This window comes from Mercenaria mercenaria, chromosome 7 (assembly GCF_021730395.1).
Source record: "Mercenaria mercenaria strain notata chromosome 7, MADL_Memer_1, whole genome shotgun sequence".
NCBI lineage: Eukaryota > Metazoa > Mollusca > Bivalvia > Venerida > Veneridae > Mercenaria > Mercenaria mercenaria.
In genome coordinates this window covers 41,950,715-41,962,661 of record NC_069367.1, presented here as the reverse complement: position 1 = coordinate 41,962,661, position 11,947 = coordinate 41,950,715, and the positions used below count along the sequence as shown (strand labels likewise).

General features: G+C 33.9%; 1 protein-coding gene across 2 annotated transcripts; it reads left to right on the top strand.

Moving 5' to 3' along the window:
* Positions 1 to 1,725: 1,725 nt before the first annotated feature.
* Positions 1,726 to 11,947, top strand: LOC123554316 (steroid 17-alpha-hydroxylase/17,20 lyase-like). Of its 2 annotated transcripts, none has more exons than XM_045344385.2 (11): positions 1,726 to 1,863; positions 2,395 to 2,563; positions 2,862 to 2,939; positions 4,108 to 4,206; positions 4,413 to 4,506; positions 5,000 to 5,155; positions 6,701 to 6,915; positions 7,188 to 7,316; positions 8,019 to 8,123; positions 8,383 to 8,517; positions 8,919 to 11,947. In XM_045344385.2, exons 2-11 carry the CDS (start codon positions 2,416 to 2,418, stop codon positions 9,263 to 9,265), a joined length of 1,506 nt encoding a protein of 501 aa, XP_045200320.2. In that variant the 5' UTR covers positions 1,726 to 1,863; positions 2,395 to 2,415; the 3' UTR covers positions 9,266 to 11,947. The 2 variants fall into 2 exon arrangements, with proteins under 2 accessions (XP_045200320.2, XP_053404204.1); XM_053548229.1 differs by having other exon boundaries at positions 1,767 to 1,863; positions 2,385 to 2,563.

Sequence of the window (11,947 nt, the reverse complement as noted above, 5' to 3'; positions counted from 1 at the left end):
AGTGGAGAGTGCTGTCATTGTTCTTTTAAAACCTTTTACTTTCTTATAAATACAGAGTAACTTTGAAATGCTCTTTTGGCATTCATGCCCCCATCTGTAAATACTGCTGAATAAGACATATGTTGAGAAATCAGCTTCTTACAGCAACATCCATGTCAAGTATTTTTCGAGGGTTCTCGATCTGATTCTTAAAGCTTGTAAGTTTTCTTTCTATGTTCACAAGGGAAAACTTTGAGAAAAACATCTAGGTTTAAAAACACATAATGAGTGATAAGGACAAATAATCCACAACAGAAGCCAAACATTAATGTTGAAGTTATAAGCAAATAATTCAACCTCCCTACTTGCCGACAAACCATCTTTCCACAGACACATAATTATGGTACTGTTGTTTAGTTAGCTCAGTAGTTGATGTACTGTCCTGTTGGTCCAAAGGTCACGGGTTTGATCCGGTTAGCGATGAAATTCCTCCCATGGCCATTTGCAACCTACCTCAGTCCATATGAATGTAGAGTTGTCAGTTGCTTATGAAAGTGGACTGGTAAGCCACTTAGGTTGCTAAGCTTGCCAGGGAGAGTGAACATTTGTTACCATTTGTGACTGGCAGTCATATATGGCAATAAGATTGTTGGAAATGGTGTTGAACCCAACTGGCCAACATCAAGAACTGGTACTTGGTCTTTTAAAAGTCAAACTAGCATTTAGCACATTTCATGGCTGTACTACGTAAAAAAGTTTGAAAAAAAAAGCATACTGTTTGTTATGTGCTATTTGTGAGCATGGTGAATTCAGTTATGTCATTTTAAACAAAGACATGTTTAAAAAAAAGAAATTCATTAGCATGGGGGAATAGAGACAGTCAGCAGAGTTGAGCTTATTCATTTTCGTAATATATTTCTTCCTATAAATGGGTCTTGGCAAACAGTGCAGACTGAACACCATAAAACAGATCATGTGATCAGGGTCTCCACTGTTTCCTTAAATGGATTTCAGTCACAACAATAAAAAAAAAATAAATAATTATACCAAACACCCTTTAATTTGAAATGACCCGGGTTAGTAGAGTCATATGTAGATATAAGAGGACTAATATAAGTTGTAGCTCTTGCTTCAGAAATAATTTAAAGTATAAATTAACATAAAATAGAAATTTCTAGTCTATTAAACATTATGGGCTGAACATTTTTCCAAGTGTTACTTGAACCCAGAATCTGAAAAGTCGATTGATGATAATCCAGTCTGATTTTTCACTCTGACAGAAGTCGTACCAGTTCATCTCTTACAACGATAACAGACAGTCCGTCCTCGTTATAGTCATCAAACATATCTTTATTAGGTTAGGTTCGGTTCTTCACAAAAATCATTTATTTCATTGTCATTAAAGATGCAAACATTATGTAAGATACACGCAACTAACAGCACTATATCGCATACATAAACATATAGTCCAATAACTAAACATAATTTCTGATACGTGGGATTCTGTCTCGTCTGATCAGCAGTTTATTTTGAAAAATAAAGTCATTTATGTGTCAAAAGTAGTAAGCATTCTTTATTATTGTTACAGCTCAGAAGCCTTTGAACTGTTAGCATATACTGATATAGGTAACGTTCTCCATTTTAAGTTACTCGATAAAGCGTTCGGGCTACAGTTGTTACTCGTGTCACTCAGGTAAAGTCGGGTGATCTAGTCAGAGTTACACGGGTTTGTATGCCGAATGCGCCCACTGAGATAGGGTTAATAAAAAGGACACACAGCTACAGGGTAAACTAGGTTAAACCGCTACTGTATAAATATATCGATCGTCGCAAGGTTTCTTGTTTTCTCATTTCTATAAAGTATAACAAGGAGTATTTATCAAAGTAAGTTTATGTTTTGTTATAATAATCACTTAGTTATAGAAATGTACTTTTAAATTGTATATCACAGTATTAAGGCGTTTCTATATAATATTTAGTATTATCGTTTAAAACAATTTATGCATACTGTACATACGAAGTTAGATCGATCGAGGAGGAAACGTGCTCATTCTGTAGTGATACCTCTGACGGCGTTTAAGACTTTTTTTACATATTTTTTGTGTACAATTGCCTTTTCTTTGGTTTATTATTCATTTGTTTATTCTTATTTTCGTGTAAAAAAAATAGTAGCTTAACCCATACACCGCTAAATTTTTATAATGAAATATGTCCATATCTCAATTTGGACAGTACCATTAATTGTTAAAAGGGGTGCTTACCAAAAAGATACTGACTGAATGGCGAACAGTGCAGATCATGATCAGGCTGCACGAATGTGCAGGCTGATCTTGATCTGCACTGGTCGCAAACGCAGAATAAATAGTGTCCAGCATGATAAGGGTTAATATTAATAATGATATAAGTTTCTAATAGATAAAGGAGAAAAACATTGACATGTTGGAGTTTCTGGTTCCTGGTTCCATTACGAGCACGTGTATTGTCGGTCTGGTTGCCGGGCTCATCGTGTATTGGGCGATACAAAAGTGGAAGTACAAGTATCCACCAGGACCCACTGGACTCCCTCTCCTAGGAAATGCATTGCGTAAGTATTAAAATTGCAACTGTATATTTGAATTCTAGTGTTGTCATTCTGTGGCGGCCTTACTAGACGCCATATTAAATTTCTTGTTTCGGCGCTACACCATATTTTTTTACGTCCAATAATAAAAGTCCTCCTTACATGGTTAGACATTAATTCTAGATCAGCTGGACATGACATTTCATTACAACATTTACCTTTTTACTAGGTTCAACTTTATTACTTGTTCTTGTTTTGAGTATGCCTTTCTATATAAACTTTGTTCTTAAGCATCTTATATAAAATTTTTCCATTTTTATAGAAATCGACCAGTCTAAGCTGCACGAACAAGCGTTTGAATGGTCAAAGAAATACGGACCCGTGATAACTATCGGCACAGGTAATTGATAATTCTATATGAAAATGACGCCTTTGATCACACCTTAAACTTATAAACATGAAATTATTGCGTGTAATGTGTTGCAGTATTATATCTTCTATTCAATGTCTTAAAATATTTATTGTAAAACAGAAATATTTGTTCAATGTTTTCACATATATATTTGTTCAATCTTTAGAAATATTTATTGTAAAAAAAAATAAATCTGCGATGCGACACAATATTTATTCAATGTTTTCACATTCAATCCTACAAACTATTAGATATTTAACAAATATTTCTGTTTTACAATAAATATTTTAAGGCATTGAATAAATATATAAAGATAGACAATAATTATAGAAGATGTAATATCGCAACGAATTACATGCCATATGAAATAGACAATCGGTGTGTATATTTTACCTGCAATCACATATGGTCTACATAACCTTAAACTTGTGACCATGTATCGGTATTTATCGGCAATGACATAGTGTCTATATAACTTTAAACCTATGAACATTTAATCGAAATTCGGTTTGTATATTTTATCGATGATCACATATGGTCTATGTAACCTTAAGATTGAATCGATATTTCGTTCGTTTATGTTATTTTGATCAGAATAGTGTGCACAACATTAAAATTTTACTCATAAATAGTAATCGAAGCTAGTAACTCGTAGTCTTTCTAAACGATGCGCGTAGAAGATTTGTAAAACATGTGATCAAGTATAATCACAAAATGCCAATAGCTCATTAAACAACCTGGAAACCTACAATTTATTCTTAGAGAATGCTATACAAAAGTTAAGTCCTTGCATACAAGACTGGGGTTTCGGACATTTTTGTACTTTTAACTACGTCATAAGGAATTACTTTTTATGAAAGAAAGTATAAATATAAACGTTGCTTGAAGAAAATAGTACTATAAGGAAGTCGTTTGTTTTATGTTATTTGTGATTTGAGGATTCGCCTTTCGTGTAACTGCTTTAGTGGAAACTCGGCTAAACAGTGGCTACCGTCTTCTCTGCCCTGTCCACCACTCGATCACCTATATGAGAAGCTATTGCCGTTTAACCGGAAGATTTTAACTTAAAATGATTTACAAATAAATTGATTGATCATAGTTGCATTAATGAAAGCTCGTTGTAAATTACTTACATCATATCTTGGAAACATTGCAGGTCCTATTCCAGTTGTCATTGTGAATACAATAGAAACTGCAATGGAAGTACTTGTGAAAAGGTCAACAGATTTTGCTGGACGGCAACTTGTACCTTCTCGTATGCTTTTTCTTTATTTATTCAACTGTTTTTTTTTTAAAGTAACTATATACGCAAGAAGCGCATTCTGTAATAAGAACACTTTGGGATCGCATACTTTTGCTTTAGAATGTCCATTCTCTCTTAAAAATGTACTTACTGATGGCACAGAGATTTGTCTATGATTAGATAATCATTGGTAATGCGGGTTGTTTTACTTCTTCAAGTTGATGTACTAACATACGGAGGGAAGGACATTGCCGTGGCCAGCTATAGCCCAGCATGGAAACTTCACAGGAAAATTTCAGCAAAAGCTTTACGGTGAGTTTCCATAGATAGCGGATTATATTGTTGTTTTTTTTTTTTAATCTGAATGCAGGAAAGTGTCTATTACAGTATATTACAACGGCAGATGACTGCTTTCTGAAAACAGGTGTATACTTATAGTGGAGCTGGGTATTGGGAGTCGGACAGGCGAAATACGAGCTGTTATATCCGTACATTACTGCTCTTTCTTGTCCATATCTAGTTACTGCCACATAAGTTTTATTATTTGTCATTTATCGTGCCAGATTATAATTTTGTATGCATAGTTTATATGATATATCTATATAACTTGGCATAAGCTAGTTTGTCATAAAATTGGTATTTTTTCTATGCATGGCCTAGCTAGGGATCTCAGTCACCTGTAAAGGTCAAAGAATTTACGTGTCCCCCCATATCCCAGCTAATGTATGTTAATTCTGAATTTTAGGTCATTTTCTCTTGTTCGGTCTTTGATTGTACACAAAATACACTTATTTCTATCCGCTAGTCATTACATGCAAGGTGATGCTTTACAAAATCGAGTTCATGATGCAGTCGAAACAGCCTTTTTTGAGATTGACCAACTATCTGGAGAGTTCGATCCGTCAGAATATATCACCTTTATAGTTGGAAATATACTCACAGGACTTTGTTTCGGAGGAAAGTAAGTATACTGTTAACGCTGATCAAGTTTTCGAAGAAGTTTGTACAATTTTAACGTAGTGACCTGTTTTGACTGATAATAGTTACACAAGCGGTTGTCCCAAAATAACATAGAATACACCTAAAACTAAACAAGATTTTAACAAAAGCGTCATCATTTATAACGGTATTGTCATGTGAAAGGGCAACGCTGTGGATATAAGAGCTTAACATGATAAAACATAAATAGTATATTGATATGCTGTTTCCCACCGATAGATAAAAACCGATGTCTAGGCAAAATAGTATAGGAAACAATCTTTATGTTCAATGAAAATTATTCAAAGACATTTCACAAGTACCTTCTAAAGTTATTCCAGATATTTGCATTGTTTAGATATATAATTACTTCTATTGTATGTATACAAGATACAGCGTTCAAAATGTTATGTATGACGTCCGCCTTTTTGTCCGCCAAGGTCAAATTCTACATATGCAGGCTAAACCTACTTACATTTTGACGTCATGTTAACAAAAATTTAGGTGTGAAAGGAAGTAATGTTCCAGTTCCATTTGTGAAAAAAATGGGAAATTGGTACACTCTAAATTATACTCAAAAAGATATATAATTTCAAATATAATAAAAAAGCAGAATTTATATAGCTAGTACTATAGTAATTTAATATAATTAGGTATATTGTTTTAGCGATGAAATTTATGTTTATTATTATATAATAAATAAAAAGAAATAACCGTTGAAAAATATATCTTGGTCCTTAATATGCTAACGACGTCGTAACAATATAAAATGAAAATATTTACCGTTTTCGCTTCCAAATGCGGGTTGGAGGCACAAACCTTGCACACAACCGTGACATACATACATCTTCCGCATAAATTAGTGCTTCATACCGTATGTCAGCTATATTTAAAAACTTGTAATAACACTGATTGAGTGGTAAACGATGTAGGTCTTTTGCATGTTTTGCGGTCATTAGGCACCCATCCGTCTAAAAACGTTATGACTGTTCTACTTGTAAACTAGCACTTTTGATACAGGCCTGAGCTTTTTCGACTAGTGTAACAATTTTAGAGTCAGCCGGGTTTTCTGAAGAATTTTTCGCATACCGTTACACTGTGTCTTGCGTTAACGTCGCCATGTTACAGTGCACGTATCATAGTGGTTGTTTTTGTTAGCTTTGTCAAAAATGAACAAACATTAAAACTAAAACGTGAGTGCAGCTTGGTGGTGGACGTTTTTGTTTGACTTTTATCAAAGTGTTTGAAACAGATGAAACGTCTTCTGCTATTATTCTATGTTTGTTGATTTTATATATTAGTTTAAGCTCCAAGAATATGAGAATTGACGTTCCTCTTTAAAAATGGTTTATTAAAGGAATTAAAAAGTTAACATGCAAGTATTTCTGTTATTTCATTTTCAACTTGTAGTTATTTTGTTACTTTAGTTTCGACTTGTACGTAGAAACTGAATTAAGTATTTCTCGATGTTTGTCCTATTGTATGTCACAGTTTCCACTTGTCCATTTTCTCTCATATTTACTTATAGGTACAATTTCAAGGATAAAGAGGTGAAATATATAATTGAGAAGGAAGAGAATATGTTAAAAGAGCTTGGGATAGGGGCATTAGAAGATTTCATTCCAGGACTAAAATATGTCTACAAGTCCAACACGTTCAAGAATGTGGAAAAATTCGTGAAAGACGTGCCCGATGGTTATATCACTAACAAACTGAGAGAGGCTGAGAAAACATTTGATAAAGGTATGAGTAACATATTAACTCAAAGAGAAAGTGCATGCCTTATACAATGTACTACAGGCTTTCAAAGAAAAATGATATATGACAAGTTGTACTAGATAAACCATGTGTCTGCTGAAATAGTGCTTCTGGCAGCTACTCGCCCTGTGATAACAGACAGGAGAAAAAATGTCACATTCCTCTCCTGTACAAATTACATCACTTGACCTTGAACCTACTAAAGTTTGAATGTTTCTTGTAATCACATGCATAGTTACCGTAAATACATTTTTCAGACAACGTCCGTCATTTCACAGACACTCTTATCCTAGCTCGTATGGAAGCTGGTGAAGAAGAAGGTGCGGAAATATTGAAATCACTAACTGACCAACACCTGGTGCAGACGCTATCCGATATTTTCTTTGGTAAAATTTATTTTGTTTTATAAAACGGCATTGACATTTCTAAGTTGTGTTATGTTTTGCAAGTGGCTTTACTTTGAAGGTTTTTTTTTTTTCAAAAAAGTTCAAGTAGATAAAATTATTGTAAAAATTCATGTAAATATATAAAAATTTAATAGACAAAATATGTATGAATCTCAATAATATATATCTGAAAAAAGTAGGATTATAACAGTACCTTGAGTACAATGTTGCATTCGGCTCAAGTGGATTTTGCCAGACCTAGATCTCCACGAGGCGCTTACGCCAAGTGTAAGCCGACCAGGCAAAATCCACGACAACCGAATGAATCATTGCAAATCAAGGTACTGTTTTAATGACCTTTTATTATATATATATATATAACATAGCAGTCAAAATTGACTATAACTTTACATACTAGATAAGTCTGAAAACTCGTTTAAACCGGTGATTGTTTTGACATATGGAATATCGAGACGCATTCATTACGTCATTTCGAATTGAATATTTTTTTCGATAGGAGTTGAATACATAATTAATGTATTCGTTAGTAAAGTACATGCTGTACCTGAGACCGAATTCGTAGTTTTATTATAAAGGTTTTTATTCAACATGAGCAAAATGGGAAGTATAAACGTATTTTGCACCAGACACTTGAAATGCAATTTTTTGGTAAACTTTAATTCAAAGATTAATTAATTGTAGCTGGAACAGACACGTCAAAATCTACTCTGAAAGGTGCGATTCTACACATGGTCGCCTTTCCCGACATACAAGACAAGGTGCAAGAAGAAATTGACAGAGCTGTTGGTAGGTATTTAATTTCTGTAGTTCTTTTTTCTTAAATGTCAGGGCATTCTATTTGTTCAAATCCGTTTGTGACCATACAACAGCGACAGAGCTTGTTTTTATAATTTGGGACAGAAACATGATTTTACAAAATATATAATTTACGTTTTTTGTAAGATCAAGTGAAAGTAGTTTGCAACATTTTTTGCTATAATTTTAAAAACCTGACTAAACAGAACAAATAGCAAAAAGTCCTCTGCCATGTTTATGTGAATTTTAGGCAGGGAGAGACTTCCTGGCATTAATGACCGGCCTAATCTTAGTTACACGGAAGCTGTATTGCATGAAAGTATGCGTGTGGGATCAGTAGTTCCATTAGGAGTACCACATATGACCATTTGTGACACTGAAATTGGTAAGCTCCATTTTATAAGAATTCTCTTTAAAACCATGTTATTTCCAAATAAGGTGCCAATAATTTTTTTTTATTCTATATATATGTCAAGTAACCACGCATTTATTTGCTTTAAACTAATACGTTTGAATTTAACTGTTTTTAATTAATATCTATTCTTTTCCAATTGAACATAAAGTTTAATTGAATTGATAAACTGGCGTTTGAACCCTTTTAAAGATGCTTCTTATAGACTATTGAGGAAAACATGCGAGTCTGTTGGAGTTGAAATGTTGCTTGTTGCATCGGGTCACGGATAATGCCATGGATACGGTTATAACGTAAATTCCTTTACTGTTGTGACCAATAAACCTTTTGCAAATGTAAGAAACATGTAAATAATGCTTCTCTTTTTCATGAAGCTGGGTACAGGATACCTAAGGGAACAACAGTTATAGTCAATCACTGGGCCCTACACCATGACCCAGACGCTTGGGACGATGTTGATCGATTCATTCCTGAACGTTATTTAGACGAGAATGGAAAACTTGGACCTAAACCAAAGAACTGGTTGCCATTTTCAGCGGGAAAGAGAGCATGTCTTGGAGAATTCGTAGCTAAACCGGAGCTGCATTTGCTCTTTGCCTGCTTAATGCAGCGTTACAAGTGGAGAATGATATCTGGAAAATGCCCAGATTTGACAGAAGTTGGCGGAATAAATGGTCTCAGCTACAAATCTTATAAGGTCATCGTAGAAAAAAGAATTTGATATAAAACAGAAGAAAGAGGCTTAAATACATTGCAATGTGCTTAAATCTTTTTCAAGTGAGGGGAGGGGGGAAGGGTCGCAATGAACTTTATCTAAACAACAAAGATGGCGGCACTACACGAAAACGTGAGTTTTTCCAAAATAATGTGCTTTTCTTAAACATTTAAAAAACAAACTGGAGAAGAACACCTGGTTATAAACCTACTATTTACTTTTTGGAACATACCAGTGTTTGTGTCTACGCAAAAGCTTTTGTAGTTTTCCGGGAATGCTGGTTACGAGTTTCGATTCGAAGGAAAATGTAACTAAAATAAAAAGACAAGGTTCATGGCATTTTGCTTAGATAGTACTTTTCTCGAAATATTCACGACTATAAACACATTTATCATATACTACAGGTTTCTTGTTTTTATATATACACGCACAGCTATCTGTCTGCTGCTAATGAACTTCTAAATTTCGTCAAAATTATTTTATTTTTCATGGTAAGGGTCAGTGCCCAAAATCAATTGGTAAATATCAGTGCTTTAAAAACACATTAATGTAGGGTTTCAAAATGAGAGAAAATTGAATACCCTTAGTCTTTCTGCTGTTTCGTACTCCAGTAATTCTTTAATCAGTTACCTCCTGAAACGAGAAAATTTAAATTCTTAAAATGACGTGTTTGTAAAGCACTGATCTTGCTTATTGATTTTGGGTACTGAACCTTACCATGAAAATTAAAATTGAGCTTTTGACTAAAGTTTAAAAGTAAAGAGCGGGCGCAGTGGTCAAATTGTAACACAGTTTGAGGATTTCTGAGAGAGACGGTTATAATATTATCTTTGTGTTCATGCCTCATCTCCCTTAGCACGTTAGGCCTGATCTGATCTGGTGCTGCAGCTTTGTTGGTTTAAAGATTAGCAAGAAGCTTTACAACACTAGATTTGCTGATAGAGATATTAGGCATGAAGGTGCAAAGCATTTAAGTATGCATGTTTGTTTAAATGAAAGCTAGAAGTTTCTATTGAAAACTGTTAGTTTTGAGACACCTGATGTTTGATCGTTGATGGGGGAGACAGTTTGTGAGTCTTTTTAGGAGGTTATAATAAGTGTATGTAACTTTTATAGGAAAAATTACTTTTGTGTCTTTGACATCAGAATCAGCGATATACAGTATGTTGTTTACTAGATGTGAAATGTTAAAGAGTGTTTAGGTTTAGTTCTTATGGGACCTTTTATATTCTTACATTTACTCCACTGCTCGAGTATGGGTTTGATTTACTTTACTTTTGGTTCATGGTATCTCTTTTATATATCGACTTTGGTGTTTCCTTAGGTACCCTGGTTGCCAGCTTTCTTCAGTGGTACGTAATTAAGTGCTACGGCTTGTTCTTTTTAACTAGTCCAATAAGTCTTCAACGGAAAGAAAGTCAGAGTTTTGTAATATTTCTTCGCTGGGTCTTGCATGCAGTTCTTAAACTCAGTAGCGGTGACAAGTTCTGAATGTTTTGTTTGAGGTCAGTTGGTCTTGCATTGAAATATATATAAGAATATATACTTATTTCAACTTTGTTAATTTAATATGAGCAAAGGGTCAAGAATACTTTGATTTCTGGTATATCTAGTTACCATCTGTGTCAGGCTGTGATTGAGAAGGATACGGACAAGATCTAGAGATTTTGCAACATCTATGAGTCTATGTCTGATTCATGTGGCCTGTAGTATGGTGCTTTGTACATAGGTTTAATGCCTTTAATTTCTAGCTTAATCCATCTGATGTTATAGTCTGTGTTTAGTGTAAGTTATTCAGATTATAATGAGCTGTTTCCGACAGGAAAAAATGCCTCACATTCTTCGCCAATTGATCTATCTCTGTGAACGACTGAGCATCCAAGTATTGGTGTCAAACTTGTGAAGTGTTCTTATTTAAGTGTTGGTGAAAAACTTCATTCATTACGTGTTTCTTTTTGAGCAAAGACTCTAAAGCACTAACTATGTCAAGGGTGTGAGTTTGGATGCGGTTTTGAAATTCATGTTCTTTTACAGTTAATTTACATTGTTCTAAATACATAATGCTAGATCTAGTAGTTAAAATAACTATTTATATCTTATTTTCGTAACATTTTTTTTTCAAAGTAAGGAGTAATGTACATAAATCAGCAAGATTTGTTTTCGCTTAATTCGTAAGCTGCAATGATGGAATCCCACAGGCCGCTGCTTTTGGAACTGTCGTAGAAGATTGACCATTAATTCTTAGACATTGTCAAGGAGTCACACTTATTTAATCTCTGTACGTATTTTGTTAATATTATCAAAATATGCATAAAGGCACTCTTTTGAAACCTTTTTCGGCAAATGACCGTAGCAAGCATAGTTATTCAAGCTATCCGTATGACACGCGGCATTCTCTCAGCTAGATATCGAACAAGTATCATTTTGTAAAATAGTTTTAGATACTTACTTTAAATGGAAAACAAATCATTCTCAAATGAGAAAGAATATGTGAAATTAACTGTGTTTATAATAATATATATGTATAACAGATAAGAATTTAACTTTGTATTTGTATGCACATTTATACCTTTTGTTACTACACATGCATTAGGTGTGTACAATTGTAAACCTCACACACACTGTGTAACTGTTTATACACATAAACATGTTAGTTTTATGTTCAGATAGTATAAAGTATAATCTGGA